This window comes from Dermochelys coriacea, chromosome 27 (assembly GCF_009764565.3).
Source record: "Dermochelys coriacea isolate rDerCor1 chromosome 27, rDerCor1.pri.v4, whole genome shotgun sequence".
Lineage (NCBI taxonomy): Eukaryota > Metazoa > Chordata > Testudines > Dermochelyidae > Dermochelys > Dermochelys coriacea.
In genome coordinates this window covers 1,693,360-1,718,899 of record NC_050094.1, presented here as the reverse complement: position 1 = coordinate 1,718,899, position 25,540 = coordinate 1,693,360, and the positions used below count along the sequence as shown (strand labels likewise).

At 60.2% G+C, this 25,540-nt stretch overlaps 1 protein-coding gene across 13 annotated transcripts in view; it reads left to right on the top strand.

The window, feature by feature from the left end:
• FMNL1 (formin like 1) overlaps positions 1-25,540 on the top strand; it is a 65,807-nt gene that overhangs the window by 30,050 nt on the left and 10,217 nt on the right. For 6 of the 13 annotated variants that reach the window (XM_043503277.1, XM_043503275.1, XM_038385672.2 and 3 more), the window contains 16 exons: positions 1,166-1,249; positions 3,121-3,261; positions 6,534-6,642; positions 7,791-7,867; positions 8,362-8,455; positions 13,867-13,941; positions 15,226-15,336; positions 15,797-15,946; positions 16,506-16,607; positions 17,074-17,302; positions 17,841-18,176; positions 18,999-19,123; positions 19,602-19,804; positions 22,147-22,381; positions 23,207-23,275; positions 23,795-23,875. In XM_043503277.1, coding sequence (XP_043359212.1) covers positions 1,166-1,249; positions 3,121-3,261; positions 6,534-6,642; positions 7,791-7,867; positions 8,362-8,455; positions 13,867-13,941; positions 15,226-15,336; positions 15,797-15,946; positions 16,506-16,607; positions 17,074-17,302; positions 17,841-18,176; positions 18,999-19,123; positions 19,602-19,804; positions 22,147-22,381; positions 23,207-23,275; positions 23,795-23,875 — 2,221 coding nt within the window. Of the gene's footprint in view, positions 1-1,165; positions 1,250-3,120; positions 3,262-5,966; positions 6,108-6,533; positions 6,643-7,790; positions 7,868-8,361; positions 8,456-13,866; positions 13,942-15,225; positions 15,337-15,796; positions 15,947-16,505; positions 16,608-17,073; positions 17,303-17,840; positions 18,177-18,998; positions 19,124-19,601; positions 19,805-22,146; positions 22,382-23,206; positions 23,276-23,794; positions 23,876-25,540 lie in introns of those variants that run through there. The other 7 variants (XM_043503279.1, XM_043503278.1, XM_038385668.2 and 4 more) reach the window with 4 other exon arrangements.

Genomic DNA, 25,540 nt, shown 5'->3' with positions numbered 1-25,540 from the left:
ACTCTGCTGTCCGCCCTGAATGTGGGCGGCCTAGGCCAGTGGGGAGAGAGCTGGGATGGGGGGAGACGCAGACCTGCCCTTCCCCACAGCTCTAGGAAGGGAGCAGATTACTTAATCCCAGGGCTGTGGCCCATGTGTGAGAGGGGCAGGGCCAGCATGCTTCCAGCCCACTCTGCCCCTCCCACTGGCTCGTGCAGAGCAGAGCTGGGTGAGCCACCCCTGTGCTCCCCGTTGTCACGATGCCCTGGAACTGCTCCCTACGAAGCCAGGCAGGGCTCTGGGGAAATCTCCTCTCTGGGAGCAGCCTGTCTGCAGGACACACAGCTCACCCGGCTTCCCTCTTCCTGGGTCTGACCCCGGAGCATTCAGCATCCTCTGCCCCTCCGTGCGCTTCCCACTGCGAGTCCGCCCAGGCGGGGTCCTGGGGAAGCCAGGGGGTCCTGCACCCCAACTCCACAGTCAGACGTGACTCTCAGCCAGCCAATAAAACAGAAGGTTTATTAGACGACAGGAACATGGTCTAAACCAGAGCTTGTAGGTGCAGAGAACAGGACCCCTCATCTGGGTCCATTTTGCGGGGCAGTGAGCCAGACAACCCCGTCTGCACTTCACTCCATGTCCCCAGCCAGCCCCAAACTGAAACTCTCTCCAGCCCCCCCTCATCTGGGCTTTGTCCTTTTCCCGGACCAGGAGGTCACCGGATTCCTTTGTTCTCCAACCCTTTAGCTCTCACCTTGCGGGGGGAAGGGCCCAGGCCATCCGTTGCCAGGAATCAGGGTGTCGGCCCTTCTCTGTGTCCAGACCCCTGCACACACCTGCCCTCTAGGGCTCTGCAATGATCATACACCCTTATCCCACCCTCTAGATACTTAAGAACTGCCTAGGGGAAACTGAGGCACCCCCACACTATTCAGAGGAAACATTAAAAACAATCCCGCTTCATCACACCCATCACAGCTGGGTTCAGTCTGAGCAGGGGTAGCCACAGGGCTGGGTTGCTCCAGCCTGAGGGGAGGCCTGAGGGAAGAGAGCACCAGCCTGCAGTGGGTGAGAGACGCTCTAGAAAGGAAGCAAAAGGAAGAAAAGAGAAACGGGCGTGAGGATGGGGGTGCAGCTGGGCTATCCCTGCCTGATCTCCATGGCTAACGCACCTCCTCTCCCCCAGCTGGGTGCAGGAGTTCCTGAATGAGGAGAACAAGGGGCTGGACGTGCTGCTGGAATACCTCGCCTTTGCCCAGTGTGCCGTCACGTAAGTTGCTGCTGAGCCCTTTGCCCCTGCCGGGGAGGGGAGCGTGATGGGCCGGGTGCCATTTCCTCCCCGAGCGTTGGCCCTGGTTCAGACCAGCGCCGAGCTGTAAGTGCATGAGTCATGCTTGTGACTTCAGGTCTAAAGCGGGAGACCTGCCTGAGCACCATGCTTCATGGGAGCCCTGCTCCTGCATCCACAGGGCCTGGCTCTGAACTTCAGCCACAGATCGACTTCTCTAGACTGCCCTCTGCGTCCCTTGCTAGCAGCCCCTGAGCAGGGGGGAGGCGGCCCCTTCGCTTCCTTTGTGGCTCGTTGGGAATGAGTCCCTGAAAGCAGCCTCTCAGGAGGGCAGGGCCAAGAGCCACAGTCCAGGGCAGCCCACGTCTCTGCCATAGGAGCCTTCCACCAGTGCACCAGTCTGTGCTCTCTGGCATAGGGCCTATGTGTCATGCAAGGAGTGCCAGCCCCTAGTGCAATAGAGTCTGTCCTGGACTGGTCGTGGGAGGGGAGGGGCCACACGAGCCTGCCCCATGCGACATCAGGGCTGGGGCCCCAGCTCTCCATGGGAGGCCAGCAGGTTGTGGGAGTGGGGCTCCCGCGGCCCCGTGTGACCAGGAGCAGGTTTCTGAGAGCAGAGGGGTCTGGGATTGAGCAGCCTGGCAGAATGAGACCCAAGGGCTGGGAGCTGAAGCCAGACAAACTCCGACTAGAAAGGAGGCGCCAGTTGCTCACAGGGAGGGTGATTAACCAGTGGAACGGCCTCCCTAAGAACAGGGTAAATTCTCCATCTCTGGGAGTGTTTAGATCAAGACTGGCCATCTCCTGACAGCTCTGCTTAAGCCTGGCATTTCGCCAGGGGTGGCACGAGAGGCCGTCGGGGTTGGCCAGGCACCTGAGAGTCTTGGCACCATCTCAAGCAAAGTCTCGTCCCCCTCCCCTCACGCACCCCGAGCCTTCAGGGTCAAGTGTGTCGTGCCAGCCTCTGGGAACATGTACAGCTCACAGACCCACAGGGTTAGGCGGCACCGCAGGGGCCATCTAGTCTAAGCCCCAGCCAAGATGCAGGGTTGGCTGAGCAGAGGTGGTCCTGAGATGGATCTATCATACATGCTGAGGGGGGCTGCACAGATTTTGGCTTCAGAGACAGGGTTGCCAACTGGCAAAGGCTGAGAAATGGGCTCAGACGTTCTGGGCCAGGGGTCACCCCTGCGGAAGGATCTGTGGTCTGTGCTATGCAAGAGGATAGACTTAGATGATCCTATCTGGCCTTAAAATCCCTGAAAACCCCCACCCCTTAACAAATGTCGCCCCATATGTAGGAGCAGTTCCCCTCCCCCATCCCTTGTCCGTCCCTGTCCTGGGTGCTGAAATGTCTGCAGCTTGCAGAGATCTCCCTAAAAGCCCATCCGTCTCCACTCCTGCAACCTGCTGCCTTGGGCTGGCCCCTACGCATAACCACCTGTGGCAGCATTGCTGGTCCCTGGGGACGTTTGTGGGGCCATGCAGGGCTGTGGTGGCAGCAGTACCTGCCCTGAGGCGAGTGCGGCTACGTGTGGCTCTGGCTGGCTGCGTGGTAGTGTTGGGCTGAGCGGAGCTGGAGGCTGGCTGGGGAGCGAGCTGGTGTGGGCCAGTCTCTGCAGTCCCAGAGGAGCGAGAGCTGGGCTAGGCTGGACAGTCTCATCCCGCCCCGGGCTCGAGTGGTGGGTGCTCTGCCGAGGAGCCGTGAGGTACCTATGTCGGGGGACCTCCCCTCAATGTGCTCTGTCGCTGGGTCTGCCCTTCCCTGCCGCTGGCCGGGATCCTGCTGCCTCATACGAGGCCTCACTATATTCTGCTGACTCACACGTCTGTCTTCACGTGTGTGGCTCCAGGTACAATATGGAGAGCGCAGATAACGGGAGCCCGGGCTCTGACAAGGGCAAATCCCCGGACAGATCCATGGAGGACCTCAGCAAGAGCAACTCCTCGTCCCCTACACAGGGCTCCTCCAAAACGAGGCACCTGACTATCAGGTAACACACACAGCCAGTATGGGACACCCCATGCTGGAGCTCTTCAGCACCCCCACCCTCCGTTCTGCTCAGAGATACTGGAGGAGAGGCCATTGCAAGTGGGCAGCCATCCGGTCTGAGTTCTTCTGGACAAGCAAACAGGCTGCAGAGAGTCCTCTCCCGCCCCAACATTAGCACAGCTCGTGGGCCTGATTCTGCCCTGGGCCAGGAGGGAGGTGCCCAGCTCCCAGTGGGGAAGAATTACATCCACACACACACACACCAGAACATCAGCTCCCCTTGTGGGAGCGCCCATGGCACCATTGCACTGTGGCCTTTTACGAATCTCGACACACACAGCTTTGTCTCAGTTGTTCTGGCGCTGACACGCTGCCCATCTGGAGTCAGTACAGCCTGGAGTTGCTCGTCTGAGGAACCCACCCCTCTCCCCACCACCTTTCCTTTTTTGCATACCATATATTTAACTCGTGGCACTCCATGCTGCAGGATGTTACTGAGGCTAATGGCTTGGTGAGTGTCAGGAAAGGATTAGATCCCTGAATAATGGGGTTGGTTGAAATTTTTCACAATTAAAATAAAAATAAATTTAAGAAAAACCACCACCACCAAGAAATAAATGTCCAGCACTGCTCCTCGAGTTCTGAGTTTATTGGCTGTGGCTGAGTGACGCTTGCGCAGCAGGGTCAGGGCTATAGCTGCTAGAGGACCACCAGAAACTGCACTGATCTGATGTTGGCCAGAAGGCCAAGTGTGTGTAAATGATGATCTGGGGGGTCTCTAACAACTGCCCCCTAAACTGATAAACATGGAGCTTGGTGACCCAGAGAACATCTGTACCTGAATTCACCCCACTCCCACGGCCCCAGGAAGCACAGACTGTCTAATGCAGGGGACCCAGTGCCAGGAATCCAGGTTCTGTCCCTGAGAAATTATCGTAACTACTTATCTGTTACCGCTGGCCTCTTCTAATGTATTTCTCCTCAGCACCCCCAGGTGGTAGGGAAGTGCCATTGTCCCCATTTCACCCAGCTCAGGCACAGAGAGACTAAACGATTTGCCCAGGGTCACACAGTAGGTCTGTAACAGAGCAGGGAATTGAACCTAGTGCCCTGACCACTAAAACATCCTGACTCTGCTCCTGACTCACCATGTGACCTGGGACAAGTCCTGTCCCTTCCTGTGCCTCAGTTTCCCCATCAGGATGCTAGCACAGGATAGGTTATGAGGCCTAAAAGGACAATAGGTTAAAATCTCATGGATCTGAAAACAAGGTGAAGTGTTAAAAGAGGACGTTGTGGAGCTGGACCCACCCACACCCTGGCTGAATCTGGTTGGTTCTGATCCATATTGATGGGAGATGGTTCTAGTTCAAAGCCCGCTCACCTCATGCGGTTCTGTGCATGCCCGTTCCCCTCCCACATTCTAACCGCAGGCTTCTTTTGCACGCTTCCCTTGGGCCGTGTCTCACGGTAGGTAACCAGGGCTCGCTCTCGGGGATGGTGGAGATTTGGCTCTGCCATCTGCCCCAGGGTTCCTGGTGCTTGGGGTCAGGCTCTGGCATCACTTCCCAGTTCTGTTTCTAGTCATGTGTAAGGTCGTCCTATGGTGCCGCTTCACGCTCCCTGTGTGTGCAGTCAGACCTACTGACTCAGGGATACAGGTGTTTACTCCTGTTATCCCCGTGGGGCCAGCCCAATCACGGGGATGGGGGTGGGAGCTGGAGTCTGACCCCACTGGTCCTGTGAGGCCAGCCTAGCCACGGGGGGAGCAAACTGGAGTCTGATCCCATTGGCCCTGTGGGGCCAGCCCAGCCACGGGTGGCAGGTGGGAGCCGGAGTCTGACCCCATTAGCACTGCGGGACCTGTTTAGCCAGGGGGAGGAGCCTTTTGTGCATGCGTAGAATTGATCCTTTGGGTAGCACTAGGGGCTGCGCAGGTGGTGTCGAGAGCCTGCTTTGACCTGCAGAGCCTTGGCTGCTCATGGTGATGTGCAAGGAGAAAAGAGCCTGGTGTGTCGTCCCCCCCATCCCTCTGGGGTGTGTTTGCAAGGCTGGCAGCTAGGAAATCACCTAACCATGCACGCTGGGCATGAAAACCAGAGAGATAATAGCCATGGCACTCCAGGCACTTTGCCAGCTGATTTTGAGAGCAGAAATACCTCTTAAGAATCAATAGGGACTTACTGAGTTCCCGGCTCACATGGCTGCTACCTGCAGTGACTGTTCAGGAACCCAACCCAGAATTACTGGCTTAAAGCCCGTACATGTGCCCCTGGAGACTGCGCCTTTGCAGGCTGTGGGGGTGTCAATGTGTGCCATCCGCTCTGAGGGGTTGGGATGTGAGGGAGCAGCTGTCAGTGCAGTGACAGGGACAGGGCAGGGACCCTCTTTAGGGACTGGATATTTTGCAATATGAGCATGGAAAGATAAAAGAAGTTCCCTGCATGCAAAGATCAGAGGTGTGATGAGCAGGGCCTGGTGGTAAATCCAAGGAAGATCCAGCCCTGGGCCCTCTAGCAGCCTGTAAGAAGAGCGTGGTGCTTAGCGCACAACCTGGCCTTGCTCCGTTGCTGGACGCTGAGGCCTCCTGGCCATTTGCCTGTGCCCCAGAGAGGCCGCCAAGCCCCTGCCATTCCACTCCGCCATGTGCCTCCAAGGAGGGCACCTCCCCATCAAGTACTGTTTCTCCCTCCTGTCCTGCAGGCCGTAATCCTCCTTCAGGTGCTGCCACTTGAACCAGCAGATCCACACATTCTTTCAACAAGTCCACCCAAGCGTCCCCTCCAGCGCCCCTTGGAGTGATCAGGAGAGTAAACCCAGGCCACCTATGAACTCCTATGCGCCCCGGTGAGCCTCCCGCAGCCATCTGAGATCACCAATGCACTAGAGTGCAGACTGGGCCGGGCTGATGCCCTTTGCACTCCCCGGCCAGCCACAATGCCAGGTCATTCCAGGCCATAAGCCACCGTAGTGTTGGTGAAAGGCACCGGACTGATAGCCCTGGGACTAGGGTCCTCTCCTGATTTCCCGCAGCAGGTTCAGCAGCTGCCCCGCTGGACCCACCGCAGGGCCTCAGTCCTGTCCCGGTGCGAGGCAGAGCCCAGCCCACTCAGTCGCTGGCTCCTCTGCCAGGACGGCCTGTGGGGCGGGTGTCTGGGGCTGCAGACTGTGGACGGATCAGAGGGGACCAGCCAGGCCCCCAGCCGCTGCTCTCTTTAGCTGGGCTCCGCCGAGTCCTTCCCGGGCGTCACCCGCTCTCTCCCTTTGGCCCAGACTCAACCCGGTGCACAGCAGGAAGGCGCTGCGGAACTCGCGCATCATCAGCCAGAAGGACGACGTCCATGTCTGCATCATGTGTCTGCGGGCCATCATGAACTACCAGGTGGGGCAAGGCCACGGCCCTGTGGGGGGCCAGCTGCTGGTCCCCAGCCTGCACCTTGCCAGAAAGGCAATTCCCTGCAGGGTGGGAGACTCCTGTGCAGAGAGGGGGGGCTTGGGTCCTGCTCCGTGCGGCTGTGCAGGGACCACGGTAACCCTCAGGCTGGAGCTCCCTGTCCAGGCACCGCAGAGCAGAGCCCCACCACTCTGGGGCAGGGAGCCCCTCGCCCTTCCCAGCAGCCAGGCGGGGTAGACGTGTCTGGCGCCATGATCTCCCTGCTCAGCGTCGGCCCCGCTTAGCTGTGAGCCACTCAGGGGGCTTCTCTGTCCTCAGCAGTTACCAAGTGCTGCTCCTCCGGGACAGTCTCAGGGAAATCTCCCCGCCCAGCATTGGCCCGGACTCCACCAGCCGCCCGGGGGAATGGAGGGACCCCAGAGGCACAATGCTAGTGGCCCCCACCGTTTAATCTGCGGGGTCCCAGCAGGAGACAGTCCCCGAAGCCCAGACAGTGCTGGGGACCTCTCGCCTGCCCCTCTGGCAGTGAGCTGTTTGATTCATCTCCAGCCCAGGCACACGGGGTGGGGGCGAGTGTGGGTTCCACCCAGCACCCCAGGGGCGTTCCTGGGCGGGCCGTGCTGACCGGAGGGTCAGTCCCACCACGTGGGGGCCTGAAACCTGAACGTGACTGAACGGCCGCCTTCTTGCTCTCCCCTGCCTCCCTTTCTCCAGCATCCCCCCTTCCTCCTCTTCTTCCCCCTTTCCCCCCTCCCCTCCCCCTCCGGTTGGGTTCTCCCTCCTGCCCCCAGCTGTCTTCCCTGCAGCCCCTCCTGATGTGTGCGTGGAAGCCTGGACTCTCCTCGGCAGGGGAGGGGGCGCTGAGCCCCGTCATGCCCATGGCATCAGCTGCTCCTCACTGTAGTCCTGTAACTGGCCTGGCTCAGCTTGGTGTGTTGGGTCCTGTGGGGGCCGGCAGAGGGGGCAGAGCAGCTGGCAGGGGGCTTGCCAGCACCTTCGGCGCGATGGGCCTGCAATCCGTGTCCTCTGGTCCTGCCCAGGTGGTCTCTGCCTTAAAGACACGCAAGCATTTCAGAGGGCGAAGGGTGAGACGTGGGATCCGCCCCAAACCTGCTAACATCTGCCTCTCCCCCTAGTCTGGATTCAGCCTGGTGATGAACCATCCAGCCTGTGTCAACGAGATCACCTTGAGCCTGAACAACAAGAACCCCAGGTATGCTCCCCGCCCCTCTTCCTCGTGCTGTAGGTTACCGCAGCACCCGGGATCCCTGCTGCACCAGGTGCTGTACAAACACAGAACAAAAAGCCAGGCCCTGCCCCAGAGAGTTGCCAGGCTAAGTAAGAAACGAGACGACAGCTGCAGACAGATATGGGGGAGCACAAGGAAGCAGCGAGGCAGGGCTGGTCAGCGTTGGCCTGGCTGTGGCATGGCAGCAAAGGCTGGATTTAAGGAGGTTCAGGAGGCAGCTTTGCTGATGTTTTGGGGAGCTCCCCCCAGCATGCAGGGCAGCACGGGACACGTTGTTTGAGAGGTTAACATATGTGCAATGGAGGCTGACAGGGGGCTGACGGACCTGAGTGGGGGAGACCATAGGGAGGGGGCATAGGCTGTGCAGGGGCTTGTGAGTGAAGATGAGCACCTTGTGGCTGGTGCCACAGAGAAGGGGCAGCCCTCAGGGGGAGTCAGACCCTGTGTTCTCCCTGTAGGACCAAAGCCCTCGTCCTGGAGCTGCTGGCCGCCGTGTGCCTGGTCCGAGGAGGGCACGACATCATCCTCGCTGCCTTTGACAACTTCAAAGAGGTGGGTCCCGCAGCGACTGGGTCAGAGCCAATGGGGTCCAGGAGCCGGCTGGCCCTGGGGATGTCAGAGCCCCTGCTGAAGAGGGTGGGGGCAATGGGTGTGGGGCCTGGCCTAGGGGTGGGAGCCAGGAACTCCTGCATCCTAGTCCCAGTTCTGACAGCAACTCTCAGTGCAGCTCCGATAAATCCCTGCCCTTCCCCAGGCCTCAGTTTCCCCATCTGGTACCCAGCTGCCTGCTGGGGGCTGTGCTGGGCCAGTTCTGAGGAGAGGAGACGCACCAGGTACTAAGGAACGTGGCTGCGGGTGGCAGCCACTGGAATTTACGCTCTGTGACTGAGCAGCCTGGTTCTGGTCCCTCGGTGCCGCCTTGCTGTGTCTGTGCGAGCCCTGCTCGGACACCTCCCGCCCCACCTCCTGCTCAGGGCTGCACCCCACAGCCCTTCTCTGGGGCTCTGGCCAGTCAGATAGGTAACCTGGTCGCTGCTATGGGCGAGGCCGAGCTACGTCTCCCCTCCAGTCCAAGGACCACGTTGTGCCCCTGGCGTAAGGATGTGGGTGCTGCACGTGGCTGGCCTGCCCTGTGCCAGAAATGAGCAGAGCATGGGGGTGGGCCCAGGTGGGGTCTCTCTGGGGGACAGGTCTCTGGCTGGGGGGGAGTATCATGGAGCACGTCTCTCTCTGAGGAGCCCCTGCCTCACACCTTGTGGGCCAGGTCCATGAGGGGCTCTCCTTGGCACTAATGCAGTGCTAGAGCGGCGGGACCCTCTCCCCTCTGCAATCCCCCATTCCTTCACAGCCTGGCTCCCTGGAGCCTGTCCTCCCTCCCCAGAATACACAGACATTTCCCTGTGCCCAGCGGGCATCTGCACGCCAGCCAGCCCCTCACCAGCTAGGTGTGTTTTGGCTCACGTTCCCCTCCATCCCCTCCACAGCATGCCTTGGCTGGCAGAGCTGGCGTGTCTCTTCAGGCAGAGCAGGGGGCAAGGACCCCATGCTCTAGCCAGGATGGGCAGAGGCAGGGCATGTCTCTGCTGCCAGTGCTGGGGCAAGAACCAACCCTCCTGCCATTGCTGCTTCCTGGGAGCCCCCAGCACCAGCTCCGGCTTGTCTGCAGGTGGGGGTGTTCAGAATGGGGTCAGAATGCGACCTCTGCTCTCCATGGCTCCCTGCCCAGGGCTGATAGCCGGCACACGGGGGTGTGTCGCAGGGTGTCGGATGGACGCCGTACTGAAGGTTTCCCATCTCTTCCTCTCTGCGCCGGCCCTTAGTGGTAGCAAGGAACAATCCAGCGCCCTTCTCTAGCCCCTTCTGCCAACGATTTCAAGGTGTTTTCCAGACGCTGATGTATTGACCCTTGTAAACCCTATGGAGGGAGGTCATAGTTACCCACCATGGTACACATGGGGAAACTGAGGCACAGAGTGGGGAAAGGACTCACCCAAGGCTCCATGGTGAATCAGTGGCAGAGGCAGGAATGGATCTCAGGTCTCCTACTCCCCGACCCTGGCTCTGATCATAGGGCCTTGCCTGGAAAACTGGTGCTACAGCACGGTATCTCCGCGCATGACCAGTCTTGCCCTGCCCCCATACAGCCAGAAAGGGGAAGTCTTTTAGAAGTTCCTAGGGGAGCTAGAAGCACAGTCCCATTGGCTATCAATGGGAGTCATGCTCCTAACTCCCTTAAACATTTCTGAAAATCTCCCCCAAATGACCTTGGAGCCAGCCTACAATTCTTCGGTCCCACTCACATTTAGCCGCCCCCCGCCTACCGTCCCTGGGGAACAGCCTGCCCGTTCTGGGCTCCTGAAACCATCCCTCTTGCTGTTGTGGTTTGTAAAATCCCCCCCGCCCCCGCCTCCTTGGCGTCGTGGCTCTGAAGGAAGGGTCTGACGTCCCTTTGAAACGGCCCCACGTCCCGCGCGTGCCCCTGGTGAGGGGAATGCCCAGCTCCTCTGCCAGGCACTCAGTGCAGGTTCTGTGCTGCCAGCTGTGAAGTTCTCGCAGGCGTGACTAGTGCCCGGGTGCTGCCGGCGTCTCCCGTTGGGCTCCCTCAGGGAGGTTCTATTGCAGCATGGGGTGGGACGGGGGCACTTCACGCAGCGGTGGAGATTTGCCTCTTGGGGGGGAAGGCCAAGCACTTGGGAAAGCTCCCTCATCTCTTTGCCCAGAGAGCTCTGTGCGCTGAGGGAAGGGCTCCTGAGTGTGGTGCTGCTAATGGTGGCAAGCGATGGGCAGAGGCTGTGCCAGAGTCCTGCATGAGGTCTGCCAGTGTCCCCATGTCCTGCCCGACAGCCCCACACTGCCCCAGCCTAGCCCTGCCCCCAGCCTAGCCCTGCCCCCCAGCATAGTGCTACCAGTGTCCCTCTGTCCTGCCCAGCAGCCCCCGGGGCCGTGTCCTGCTGTTGCCCTTTGCTGCTCTCCCTTCTCCCCTAGTGGGACAGAACCAATGTGCCGAGGGCCCCTGCACTGCGGCTGCTGGGGCGAGTGGTGGCTGTTCCACGCTGGCAGCATGCGAAGTTCTGGCCCCATTTGGTCAGCGATACGATGCTCAGGCAGGGCTGGTGGTGCCTGGCAATGAGCTGCCCCAGCTGTCACTCTGTTACTGCTGTAACCCTACAAGGGGGCTCCAACAAAGGGGCCGATTGGGTGACATGGGCTGCAGCCTGGATTGAATTCCCAGGTGCAGCAGCAGGGAGCTGGGCTAAGGCTAGCGGGAGGTGAGTGGGAGACGGGAACCCAGGCTGACAGCTGAGCGATGAATGGAGGGCAGCGGACCTGATCCCTTGTGCTGGAGACAGGCCAGCGAGCCAGAGCATGGCCTGCAGTCGTGGGGGCCGGACACGGGGGGCTCCGTTGGCTCCGCAACTTGGGTTTCAGTTCACTAGCTTGTCTGTTTCAGCAGCTACCTGTGCTATCTCTCTCCTATCTCTGCATCCCAGCCCTGGCTTCGCTTAGAGCCAGGACGCCTGGGTTCTATTCCTGGCTCTGCTGCTAGCATGCTGGGTGACCGTGGGCCAGACCATTCCCAGCTCCATGCCTCTGTTTCCCCATCTGTATAATGGGAATAATAAAACTAACCCACCTCAAAGGGGGCGTGAGGCTCCAGTGCCTAGAGTTGTTTTCAGAGCCTTGGCTGGAAGCTGCTATCCGAGGGGAGTCAGTATTAATTAATGTATTGAGTGAGTTCTCCTAGCCCCTGCTGGCATTGCAGGATGGGCCATGGGGGGCTCACAGCCCCATGGCAGGGCCCCCACCCTGCAAGGAACAGTAGAGAAATGAGAGCCAGGGAGCAACTGGAGGAATTTAATTATCCACATCCCCCAATTCCCTCCCCTTGTTGGTTGGCTCTGGCCAGGGCCCAGGTCTTGTGGTGTCCTGTGGCCCGGGCACTGCCCCTGCACTGCACAGGGGTAGGATGGCACAGGCATCGCTAACCAGAGAAGTCCTGCCCAGCACAAGGCCGCGTCTCTCTGAGGGCCAGACCTTGCCCATGTGCTCATGCCCTGGCGTTAGGCAAAGGACCTAGTGCTGGACCTGGACCCAAATGCCAAAACCTTCACAGAGCCCTGTTCTGAGCTGCAACGTCCCTCCTGGTCGGGAAGGGGCCCGGGCAGGGCTGTGGTGAACCAAGGAGGCTGCTGGACTCAGACGCACCCTCCAGTTCTCTCTGGTTCTAGCTCCCAGCCCACCTCACCTCGTATCCCTATCCTGGGTCTTCCCAGGGCCTGGCCCAGCCTCCACCAGGCTCACAGAAGGGGCTGCCCACTGCACTGCATTGGCCTGACCCTTCCCAGGAGTAGCTGCACTGGACTGAACATTTATGCCTCCGTGGTTTCCATCCCCCTGCAGCTGGGATTCCAGGAATCGCCATGTGGCCGCCTGCTGGTATGCCCTGGCCATGTCCACGTACAAGAGTCCCTCTCCCGCTCTGGGTCGCTGTCACTACGAGTCTGTCAGGGCGTCCCCAGGCCATGCTCGGGAGCTGCTCCCTACAAAGCCAGTCAGGACTCTGGGGAAGTCTCCTGTCTGGGAGCAGACTGTCTGCAGGACACACAGCTCACCCGGCTTCCCCCTTCCTGGGGCTGACCCCGGAGCATTCAGCATCCTCTGCCCCTCCGTGCGCTTCCCACAGCGAGTCCACCCAGGCGAGGTCCTGGGGAAGCCAGAGGGTCCTGCCCCCCAACTCTGCAGTCAGACGTGACTCTCAGCCAGCCAGTAAAACAGAAGGTTTATTAGATGACAGGACCATGGTCTAAACCAGAGTTGTAGGTGCAGAGAACAGGACCCCTCATCTGGGTCCATTTTGGGGGGCAGTGAGCCAGACAATCCCATCTGCATTTCACTCCATGTCCCCAGCAGCCCCAAACTGACTCGCCCTCCAGCCCCTCCTGCTCTGGGCTTTGTCCCTTTCCTGGACCAGGAGGTCACCGGATTCCTTTGTTCTCCAATCCTTTAGCTCTCACCTTGCAGGGGGGGAAGGGCCAAGGCCATCAGCGGCCAGGAAACAGGGTGTCGGCCCTTCTCTGTGTCCAGACCCCTGCACACACCTGCCCTCTAGGGCTCTGCAAGGATCATACACCCTTATCCCACCCCCTAGATACTTAAGAACTGCCTAGGGGAAACTGAGGCACCCCCACAATATTCAGAGGAAGCATTAAAAACAGTCCCGCTTCATCACAGAGTCCCATGGGGCAGCAATGCATTGGCTTTATTGAGCCATCAGGTCAGCTGACGGATGCCAGTTAGTGGCAGATCGATGCCAGTTATTGGAGTTTCATCCTGGGCCGAGTTGTTATCGAGGATTTGTACTGCAGCAGCGCCGGGCAGCCTGGTCACAGACCAGGGCCCCATGTTCAGGGCGCTGCATGGTCCCTTACCTTGGGGGAGCTTTGGCCTACTAGAGTAATGTGGCAGGGAGGAGGAGCTGGAGATCCCCTGGAAAATCTACCCCCCTTTCTCCCCCAGCTGCCTTTGGCTTCATTTCTAGAAGTGCACAGAAATCTCAGTCCCACAAGCCTTGGAACAGAAGATGGGCTGCAGGGGTTTTACGCCGAGGGCTCAGAGCCGTGTGTGCTGTGCTCTGAGCTGGAACAGGCTGTGGTGAGGGGTGCGGTTACACTGGGGTGAGCTCAGCGAAGCAGGGTGTCTGGCACACTCATTCATGCACATGCACCCCCTCACATACACTCACAGATCCATGCACTGCCCAGACTCGCACGTGTTCTGGGCACTGCAACGCTTTTGGACTGCAGCTAGCTGCAGGACAGACACCGTACTGCTCTCTAGGGCAGCAGGATGGCACCATCTGGACCCGGCTCCCTCGCTGGGTGGCTTCTCTCCTGGGCAGGGAGCAGCAGCAGCCCGTGGCACAGAACCCGCCCACGCTGAGTGGTCTCTGCTCCTGCCCACAGGTCTGCGGAGAGAAGAATCGCTTTGAGAAGCTGATGGAGTATTTCCGAAATGAGGACAGTAACATTGACTTCATGGTGAGCACTGGGGGAGGAGACTGACGCGGGGAGGGAGAGGGGGGCAGGCAGCCCCGTCGCCTGCCCCATCCCCCAGACCATCCATAACGTGCTGCTGCTGCCTGAGTGTTCAGGGCTCATGTGATGTGAAGACTTGGCTGGTTTTTCCATCTGCTTAGTGCAGGAAAGAGCTGTTTGCAGCTCCCCTTCCTTCCGCCTGTCACCATAGGTGGGCATGCCCCACTGCCCCTGGGATGGATCCTGGGCTCCAAACACGGCCTTCAGCCCTCTGTTAAACCATACGTGTGCGGCACTGAGGAAAGAATCTGTAACCTCACTCCCAGGCCTCTGCTACCTGAATTACGGGTGAATCACATTTGGGGTCAGTAGTAATAGGGCTTTTAGCGTGCATAGGCATCAGACCACTAGAGGACAGTAGTTTATATATTGCAAGTCTGGAGGGTCTCTCTTGGAGCTAGCAGGGGGCAGTTCCAAATGCCATTAGCCCCTCTGACTGGGTCTTCGAGGCTTGATTTTCCCTGTATCCAGCAGCTGTGTTGGCTCTGGGCTTGCCTCCTCTCCTCCCACTAAGCGTGGCTGTGTTAAGCTGGGTGACACTTCTTTGGCAAATAGTAAATTCACCATAAAATTCCTTTTTCGGGCACTGAATTTGGGCCGAACACGGTGAATAGTTTCAGCCACAAAAAAGCCTGAAAGCAAAAAAGATTATTTAGCAAATGTCTAAACAAACTGGGTTGACGCTTTTGTTTCAAGTCGGCATTCCGAACGTTGCATTTGGTGCAAATGACGTTGTGGTGGTGGTTTTTGTTTCATTGAGAGGAAAAAACGAAAAAAATCCCACTTTGGTTTGAAACAAAATGAGTTATTTATTTATTTAGTTAGGGTTTAGCCACCAAACAAAAACAATCGGTGATTTCTTCCGGTATGATTAAGGGAGACAGTGTTCTGGAGCGCGTGGCAGGACACCGGGATTCTCTTCTCTGCTGCTGACTTGCTTGACCTTGGGCCTCCTCTCTGCTGGTTCCTTAAAGCACTCTGCGGCCACGCTAGGGCACTAGCACTGGGAAACGCCATCTCATGCGTGCCGGAACTGTTTACGCTGGCTTATGTGCCTAGCACGAGAGCCTCGAGCGGCAAGGTCACGAGATTGGGAGGCCAGGCAGCTGCTTCTGGTGCTGGTCATTGATGGTTATAGTGTCCCTGCTTGTGTTTCACTACCCCCTGCCCGCCACTTGCCCTGGTGGAAGGAGAGGCTCTGGTGCTAACCCTGGGGCTCCCCGGCAGGTGGCCTGCATGCAGTTTATCAACATCGTGGTGCACTCGGTGGAGAACATGAACTTTCGCGTCTTCCTGCAATACGAGTTCACTCACCTGGGGCTGGATGAGTATCTGGAGGTGAGGCTGCTCTGACCCCCTGAGTTCTGAGAGAGGGGAGAGGGGAGAGGGGGCTGGTCTGTATGCCCCTGTCACTGGAGGTGTTAGCCACTGTCCTCTCAACGAGGGTCATCCTCTGTCTACAGCCATCTCCTTTAATGGGCCTCGTCTGCACGCACCACGTGTAACATACCAGCCTGGGCTATTGGCCACGCAGCCTGGAAATGCTGGGACAGAGAAGGGTTGGGCTAGGACTGGGGTCCTCTGGCTCCCTCTTCCCCAGAGCCACATTCCAGACCAGTTGTGTTGGCTGGAGGAGCAGGGTGTTTCTAGAGGCTGCGCTGAGACCCCAGAAGAGGAGGTGTGGGTGGTTGTGCATTCAGCTGAGAACGATAGACTCAGGACGCATGGGACTCCCTGGTAGGGTCAAGGGCTGGGCTGGGCCTGGCTTTGAATGGGGACCCTTGCTGTCTTGTGACAGAGGCTGCGTTACACGGAGAGCGACAAGCTGCAGGTGCAGATCCAGGCATACCTGGATAATATCTTCGATGTGGGTGCCCTGCTGGAGGACACAGAGACCAAGAATGCTGTGCTGGAGCACATGGAGGACCTACAGGAGCAAGTGGGGCAGGTAAGGGCCCTGGGGCTCCAGCCAGGGCAGGCAGGGAGCGTGGAGCCGTTCCTGCTAAGGGTGGCTGCAGGAGCCGATCTGCGTATGGGCAGGAAAACGCTGCCATGTGCTCAGCGTCTCTGTGACCTGAGAGCGTGGAGGGATTCCAGGGCTGCTTCTCCAGGCCCCTAGCGCCGCCCAGCTCTGGGACAGGAGGGCTGGTTGCTTTGGTCCTGCTGTTCCCGTTTTCGACCAATGGGAGTTGCTAGGGAACAAGGCCTCCATGCCGCCTGTGGCTCTATCGGACCAGGAGCTTTGACCCTGGCAGTGAGTGCGCTGGCACCGCCGCTTAGCCCAGGGGTTTCCCATGGCCTGGGCTTGCTGTCCCAGGAGTTCTCCCAGACCCTGCCAGCTGGAGGGGGGACACTGGGACTTTTCTCTTGGGCAGGGGGCTCCCAGTGTGGTCTCCTGGCATCGGGGCTGTGTCACCTGCAGCTCCCCTCCTCCCTCGGGATGCTGGGAGCCTGTGCCCAGGCCCACCCCTCATGGGGGACTGGCTGAGCGCTGGCTCCTCTTGCAGCTCACAGAGAAGCTCCAGGATGTGGAGAATGAGTCAATGGCCAAGATCGCGGAGCTGGAGAAACAGCTGAGCCAGACGCGCCGTGAAGCAGAGACGCTGCGGGTGAGACCAGCGGGGAGGGGAGGGCGGTGCACTCGGCTAGGGGCAGGTGAGGCCAAGTGGGGAGGTGCAGGGGGCGCAGTGAGAGAGGTGTCGGGCGGGGTGGGGGCAGGGAGACAGGGAGCGTGGGGGGCATTCCAGTGGGGAGATGGTCCCACACTGAGATCTCGCAGTGGGGGGGGATGCTGCTGTCAGCCTTCCCGAGTGGCTCCTCTCCCAGCGCGGCAGGGTTGGGACGGGGGCCCTCCTGCTGTAGGTGGGCTCCTGGTACCCAGCTGCCAGTGCTGGAGATGGGGCGGGGGGCATGGTGGTGCCTCTCTCTGTTCGTGGATGATCCCTCCCAACCCCCTCTGGATCTCGCGGGCGGGCTGGTCCCCGCTGGCTCCTGCGCGAGGCAGAGGGGATCGGGTCCCTCCGCCTGTGAGGGGGGGTGGCACTGATGCCCGCTGCGCTGTGTGTGTCCGCTCAGGAGCGGCTCAATGACTCCAGCGGCCAAGCCCGGCCCCCCCCGCAGCAGTGGCCGGTGGATGCCCGTCCCTCGGCCTTGGAGCAGAAGCTGGAGGAGCTGGAGGAGAAGGGGTTAGTCCGGATCCTGCGTGGGCCAGAGGGAGCCGTTGCCATCGAGATTGTCCCTGTTGTCATGGAAACCACAGCAGTCCCCACAGTTACGATAGAAGCTTCCGCCTCTACCAGCACAGGTACCTTCAGTGGGCAGCGTAGCTGGGGGGCTGCAGGGGTTAATAGGACCTCGGCATTGGGAGTGAGGCTCTGAACACTGGGTTACCATGGCCCACCCCTGAGCTCCTCCCCTCTGGCCTGTCCCGGCTGGGGCTGCAAACCCCGGAGCCCGCAGGGTGGCTCTTCGCAGGCAGGGAGCTGGATCTTCACCTGCTGGTGCTGGCCCCGCTGCCCACCGGCTGCCTGTGTTCGTCCCATGGTGCACACGGGCCGCTGCCTGGGATCGGGGCCCCCAGGCCAGGGGTGCACAGATCTGTTCAGATATGCTCCCCGTCTACACCTCCCAGCTGAGGATCTGAAAGCATTTTGCAGAGGAGGGTCAGCCTCATACACCAATGGTACAAATGGGGAAACTGAGGCACAGAGTGGGGGCGGTGACTTGCCAGAGGTCACCCAGCAGGTCAGTGGCTGGGGACAGACGCCTCTGCCTCTTGCTGAGCCTAGTCTCTCCGTTGCTGGCAGGGTGAGTGGGTGACATTTCTCTTCCTTATTTTGCAGATTTCCCGTCTCCTTCCATTTGCTCCCCACTGCCACCCCCTGCTGCTGCCCAGACGATTCCTCTGCCTCCACCTCCCCCACCACTGCCCCACAGCGAAGACACAGGCTCTGTCAACCTACCTTCTCAGCAGCAAGCCCCACCCTCTGCACCCCCTCCAGCTCCACCCCTTCCTGGGAGCGACACCCCTCCACCAGCCCCACCCCTTCCTGGGGTCGAAATCCCACCACCTCCTCCCCTCTCAGTGGAGGGTGGCCTGGCCCCTCCCCCCCCGCCCCCCCCGCCTCTGGGAATGCCAGCTGGAGAGGTCAGTGGCCCGAGCACAGCAGCCAGTTCAGGTGAGTCCAGTTTCCAGGATGCGATGGTGTCCATGGCGTGTGCAGGGTGAGAGCCAGAGCACAGCGCTGGGCAGAGGGGCCGGGGGTGCCCTGGGAAGACGGGTCCCCTGGTTATCCACTGAGCAAGCGTAGCATCATTCACACCACAAATAGGGTGACCAGATGTCCCCATTTTATAGGGACAGTCCCGATATTTGGTGCTTTTTTTTATATGGGCTCCTATTACCCCCCACCCCCTATCCTGATTTTTCACTCTTGCTATCTGGTCACCCTAATCACAAAAGGGATGGTCAGTCCCCCTGGTCCAGACAGCCCTCATCCCTGCTGAGCCAGCCAGGGGAATGGGTTTGGGTGTGATGTGGAGACTGATCACACGCATCACTTCACAGCCATCCCTAAACAGCCTTCAGCTGAAAATGACCTGGGGCCGATCTCACCCCCTGACTTAACCTTGAAACCCCCCTGCCAGCCTGTATTAGACCATCGAGCCATCTAACTCAGTATTGCACCCGTGGCCATTTCAGCTCGGGTCCTGGCCGCTTAGCCTGGTCCCTGGCCTTCTGCCAAATGGATCAGAACATCGGTCCATCTGCCACCTTGCCTCCAACGGCAAAGCCATGCTCCAGGGAAAGGAGATTGCCCACAATGCCCCTGGCAAGCTGGGCCGTGCTCTTATGGAGGAGGTATGAAAACCCTTCTGCAAGCTTTGTGATGGTGTTGGAGGAGCTGTGAGGTCCTGGTTGTCCTGGTGCTGCAGGTTGGTTCTGTGGGCGCTCATGCCATGCTTTCCAGCCCACTCCTCTCCCTCCCTCTTCCTGCTAGCCATCAAGATCAAGAAGCCTATTCAAACCAAGTTCAGAATGCCCATCTTCAACTGGGTAGCTCTGAAACCCACCCAGATCAACGGGACCGTCTTCAACGAGCTCAACGACGAGAAGGTCCTGCAGGTGAGACTACCTTGCCCCGGGCGGATAGGCTGGGGGGTGGAGCAGGCTCTGAGCTGTGCTGGCTGAGGCACTTCTGCGTGGAGACTGCCTGAAGGGCCTGCAGGCTGGACTGGCAGCCTGGTGTCGCGAGACTCCGTGTGTGCTCCTGAGCCCGGGAGCACCCAGCCCTGGCACAGACCAGCCTCGTCTTCCAGCCCAGGGAGGCGAGATGGGGCAGTAGCGTGCGGGAAGCAGAGGGAAGAGCCTCCTGCCTGCCAGCCTGCTGGGAAAGTGGCTGGAGGAGGCTCTTCAGCACCCTGGAGAGGGGCTCTAGTGCTGGGACAGTTTCATGGACGTCACCAGTATGAAGCCGGCCCAGCCCTAGAGAAACGGGCTCCCCCTCTCTCCCTGCACACCCCCCCCCATTGTGCTGGTGCTCCCCCTCCCTCTCTCCATCTCTGTCCTGCTGCATTCTGCCTCTCCGCTTCCCTCCCCACAGGAACTGGACATGAATGACTTTGAGGAGCAGTTCAAGACGAAGGCCCAGGGCCCCAGCTTAGACATCAGCACCCTGAAGGTGAAGGCTGTTCAAAAGGCCCCTAGCAAGGTGACGCTGATCGAGTCCAACCGAGCCAAGAACCTGGCCATCACGCTCCGCAAGGGCGGTCTCAGCATCGACAGCATCTGCAAGGCCATCGAGACGTGAGTTCCGGCCCGAGCCCAGGCTGGCTGCAGCCGGAGGCAGGAGACAGGGGAGCTAGCAAGGAGCACACGGCTTGTACACAGCCTGGCTGGAGGGTCTAGAGCAGGGGCAGGCAAACTTTTTTTGGCTTGAGGGCCACATCAGGTTTCCAGAATTGTATGGAGGGCCAGTTAGGGGAGGCTGTGTCTCCCCAAACAGCCAGGGATGGCCCAGCCCCCGCCTCCTATCTGACCCCTCCGCTTCTCCCCCCCCGACAGCTCCCCCAGGACTCCTGCCCCATCCAACCCCCTTGTTCCCTGTCAGCTCCCCCGGGACTCCTGCCCCATCCAACCCCCTTGTTCCCTGTCAGCTCCCCCGGGACTCCTGCCCATCCACCACCCCCTGCTCCCTGTCCCCTGATCACCCCTGGGCCCCCCACCCCTGACTGCCTCCTGCCACCCCAACCAACCCCCCTTCTCATTCCTGAATGGCCCTCCGGGACTCCTGCCCCCATCCAACCCCCCTGTTCCCCGCCCTCTGACTTCCCTGACCCCTATCCACACCCCTGCCCCCTGACCACCACCCCGAACTCCCCTGCCCTCTATCCAACCCCCAGAGCTCCCTGCCCCCTTACCACACAGCACAGAGCACTGGTCAGGCTGCGGGTCTGCAACTGCGCTGCCCAGCAGCCCAGAGCATTACGCCGACGGCGCGGCGAGCTGAGGCTGCAGGGGAGGGGGGACAGCAGGGGAGGGGCCAGGGGCTAGCCTCCCAGGCCAGGAGCTCAGGGGCCAGGCAGGGGGGTCCCGCGGGCCGGATATGGCCCATGGGTAGTTTGCCCACTTCTGGTCTAGAGCCAGGGCCTGTGAGAGGAGACGCCCAGGTGATGGCCAGGGTTGGGGGGGTGGAACCCCAGGGGCGGGGAGAGGCTTGGAGGGGCCCAAAGCTCAGCTGAGCTGAAGTTGCTGGCCAGACATCCAGGAGCTGACGTCGGGAGGCTGAGCTGAGGTGTAGGGCTGTGGGGAGGGGAGCCTGGCTAGGCGGGTCTGGGCATCTCTGGCTAAGGCTGGCATCGGAAGCCTGGCTTGGAGGTGAGGGCCTAGTGAGAAGCAGGGGCCAGGGATGAGGAGCAGGGGATGCCCACAGAGAGGATGGGGGGCCCAGCGAACAGGTTGCTGCAGGGACAGCTGGAGAGGGATGGGAGAATGTGGACGGGATGAGAGCGGAGGGAGGATGGAATCAGAAGCAGGGAGCTGTCGCCGGTATTGAGAGGTTGAGGAGGAAGAGGAGGGAGTGGAGCCCTGGCATTTGGCTGGGAAGAGGCTGTTAGATTTTGGTAAGAGCTGATTTGATGGCATACAAGGAGCGAGAGATGCCTGGAGCGGGTCTAAGGGCTTGTCTACAGGGGAAACTTCCCGTGTAATTGTAGCACTCGTAGCTGTGCTGGTGAATTCCCTGCGATGGGATTGGAGAACTGCAGGCAGCCTTTGCAGACACTGCGTTCAAGGAGCCTGGAGAGGAGGAGAGGCAGGGGAGTCAAGGATGGGTGGTTTCGTATGAAAGAGACTAAGGCATCCTTGTTTTGGGAGGGAAAGGTACCTGAGGGGAGGGGAGGAGATGGGATGGGATGGAGTCACTGGGATGGCAAAGGAAGAGCAGAAGAGAGTCTGTGACAGGAAGAAGGGGGGAGAGGATGGAATGGGGAGGTCACACTGGATCTTGTCTGTTATCTCTTTGTGAAAGTAACATTTCTGTGAAGAGGGGGTGGGAGAGCTGAAGCTAGCAACACGTGTCTGTGGTGGGTATGGGATTCAATGTGGCTGGAAAGTAAAGCCATGTAGCTAGGGAAATGGTAGAACTGGAGAAGAGAATGAACTTGTAATGGAAGTCGGCATGGTCTGAACTTCCAGAGATGCTCCGCTGCACAAGAGCAGGAAGTGGATTTTGGGGGTGAACCAGGGCTGAGAATTGACAAGGCAGACCATGTGATGGGAGAGGAGCAGAGACATCAAGGGTGAGGGGACAGGGGGACACTGAAGCATGGAGAGAATCTGCCACTCTGGTCAATGGGAAAAAGGGAAGAGCTGGGAGGGCGGAGAGGGCTGAGAGCAGACTGGACTGAGTCACAGAAGGGCCAAGTGACAGGGCGTGGGCGAGGATCAGAGGGGAGCTCAGCCCCAGAGAACTCAGAGCAAGCCTGGCATGGGAAGGACCACCTGGCGGGAGTGGCTGTTCAGGGGAGCGGTCCAGAGCTGCAGGCCGAATGGGGCGGGGAGATGAGCGGCTAAGGCTCTGTTCCCTGCTAGGGACCCTGCAGCTGGGTGTGCGATGCTGCACTGGCCTGTTTGCCTCCCTCCCCCAGGTACGACTTGCGGAGCCTGAGCCTGGATTTCCTGGAGCTGCTGCAGCGCTTCCTGCCCACCGAGTATGAGCTGACGCTGATCCGCAAGTACGAGAAGGAGCAGCGGCCACTGTCGGAGCTGTCGGACGAGGACATCTTCATGATCAGATTCAGCCAAATCCCTCGCCTCGCTGACCGCATGAACATCATGAACTTCCTGGGCAACTTCAGCGATACCGCCCAGCTCCTGATGCCGGTATGGGCCAGAGCGGGTGGCCGCCTGGCCTGCCCCCGCAGCGACCCGGGCGGGGGCTCTGCCGGGGGCCAGGGGTCATGACGTCGCAACACTCCCTCCTGAGCCTCCTCCGGGACTCGATGAGATCGGCGAGCAGGGGCTTGGGGGTGTGGAGAAGCATCGCAGGCCTCCAGAGAAAGGCCCAGTGCGGGGAGGGGTGGGCTGGGGGATCGCGGGCATTTAGTCTTCAGCAATCTGGCTTCCAATCTGCCCAATCAGGTCAGGAGACCCAGGGAACAGCCTTGGTGCATCTCAAGCTAGTTCATTAGCTATCAGAGCTGCCACATGCACTGGGGGACATCTGCACGGGCAGCTTGCCTCTGGGGCTGGGAGAGCAAGGAGGGCAGCCCGCCAGGACGGTGGTGTCTCAGCTGAGCTATGGGGTGGGAGAGCCCAGGGCCGGGGCAGCCAAGCCGGGGGAGCCCAGAGCTGGGGTGGCAGGGGCTGCAGGTCAGGACCAAGGGCCAGGGCCTTCGGATGAGCGGGTCCAGAACCCATCCTGAGTGTCATTGGCTGTCTGAAAGCGCTGGGACTGGTGTCGTGGTGCGTTCAGGGTGGGTGGGGTTCCTTGTTTTGGGCAGGGCTCGGCTGGGGTGGGAGCCCAGCTTTGGGTACTGTTGGGGGCTCCCCGGTGGGGATACCTGGGGAGACTCTTGCATGGGGTGGGCTCAGCGTGCTGATGGGGGAGGGGTGATTTGTGCTGAGCAGAAGGCAGTCTCTGCAGGCACTTTGGACCCAGGCTGTGCCTTGCTGGCCCATCTCACCCGCCTTTCCCTCTGTCTGCAGCAACTCAATGCCATCATCGCAGCTTCCATGTCCCTCAAGTCCTCCACCAAGCTCCGCAACATCCTGGAGGTGAGGGGACAGGGCAAGGCCAGAGGGGGTTCCTGTGCCCTGGGCTGGGCTTGCCTGTCCCGGCGGCACCATTGGAGTCTCTCCCTGCTCAGGGGCGGGCAGAGGGCTACTCTTTAGGGGCATGGGCTGGGGGGAGGGTCCAGGCTGGGCTGGGCTGGGGTCCTGTTGTGGCTGTGGGGGAGGGGGTGGGCTAGGCTGGGCTGGGCAGGAGGGTCTGGGCTAGGCTGCGGGGGAGGGTCCGGGCTGGGCTGGGTGCAGTGTCTTATTTGGGAGAAGACTCCCCCAGCAGCCTTGCAGCCAGTTGTCTGGTGCCCAGCCTGGCAGCTCAGGACATCTGGGATGAGTCTCAGTGCCTTTCTGCCCCCTGCCCAGGCCACTTCCACACTCCAGGGGGGTGCCCCGCCTGGCTGGCTAACAGGAATCGGTGCTCTGTGCCCTGGCTGCCCATGGGAGCTGCAGCCTGGCAGGGCTACCTGGCACTGCCCTGACTGGTGATCGTTAGCAGCCATCTCTCTGCAGATCGTCCTGGCCTTCGGGAACTACATGAACAGCAGCAAGCGTGGAGCGGCCTATGGCTTCCGGTTGCAGAGCCTCGACGCGGTAGGTTGTTGGGGAGGAGGGCCCCCCTCGGCCCACAGTTTTCTGGGGACAGGAACCCCAATAGTCCCCAGGCAGCACCTGCTGTGACCAGACAAGGGGGAGGAGGGTCAAGCAGCAGGTTTCACTCTGTGGGTCTCATGCTGGGGAAGTGGGGAGCTGGCATCTGGGGGCTCCTGACTCTATCAGCCAGGTCTGCCACCCCAGGGAGAAAATCCAGCACTAGATCAGAAGGGTCTGCAAAGTCTGCTTTCACTGTCAGGGCATAAACAGTGTCCCCTCTCTGTTCCTCTGATCATGCCAGTGAGGGGTGATGATGCTAGGTGTGGGCACCGGGGGACTAGCAGGAAGTGGACAGTGACAGCTGGGAACTGAAGGGAGCAGGAGGTTTGCAGGGGGTGAGCGGTGGCAGCTGGGTGTTGGCCCTGGGAGGTTGGCAGGGGGCAGGTGCTGGCTGGGTGTGGGCCCTGGGGGGTTGGCTGGGTGGACAGTGGCAGCTGGAGGTTGGCAGGGGGCAGGCGGTGGTGGCTGGGTGTGGGCTCTGGGGGGTTGGTGGAGTGGATAGTGGTGGCTGCATGTGGATGCAGGTGGCTGGGTGTGGGCTCTGGGGGGTTGGCAGGGGGCGGGCAGTGGTGACTGGGTGTAGATGTGGGTGGGGGTTGGCAGGGGGTGCGTGGTATTGGCTGGGTGTGGGATCTGGGGGGTTGGTAGGGTGGGCAGTGGTGGCTGCAAGTGGATGCAGGTGGAGGTTAGCAGGGGGCAGGCGGTGGTGCCTGGGTGTGGGCTCTAGGGGGTTGGTGGGGCGTGGGTGGCGGCAGCTGGGTGTGGATGAGGGTGGGGGTTGGCAGGGGGTGGGTGGTATTGGCTGGGTGTGGGCCCTGTGGGAGTGGCACGGGACGGGGAAGTGGCAGGGCAGGAAGCAGTTACTCCCTGTAACTGTGGTTCTTCCAGATGCTATCAGCCATATATTTCATTTTGGCACGTGCATGCCAAGTGCACCAGAACTGGGAATTTTCCCTAGCAGCACCCATAGGGGCAGCACTTGCACCTCGTGGCCAACCCCATCCCTGGCTGTATGGGGCAGCGGCGCCCTGATCCCTCTCTGTTCCTTCACCCCAAACGCCCCTGAGATACGGCTCCGATGCAGAGGGGCCGGAGTGGGGGCTGTAGAAGAGACGTTTGCATCCCATCTGGACGAACCACAGATACAGGAAGTGACTGTTTCTTCTTCTCCGAGATGCAGCCATGTATTCCACGTGGTGATTCACAAGCAGGACCTGGGAGGCGAGTTCGGCGTCTGCCTGCACAGGGATTACAGGGTCACGTTACCAAGGCCTGCATCTGCTCTGGGTGCCACGGTAATGGCTTAATGGACTGTAAACCACAGAGTGAAGCTCTTGACGTAGCTTGTGCTTTTGTCTAATGAGCTCGCACCCCTTGAGGGGGTGTAGCCAAAGCCTGAGGTGCTGGAACTGGGGGGCCTGCCATGCCCCTGGGCTTGAGGTGGTTTCCATCACATTCAGGGTTTGCAGTTTGGATCAGTGGCTCTCAGCCCCCGCCACTGTGCACATTGTCCCAGCGCCCCAGCCAAAGCTGTTTCTTACACCGCTTTGACGCAGGAAGTTATCCACTGTATGGAGCCTGCCTGTCCCTTCGCACGGTCTGCAT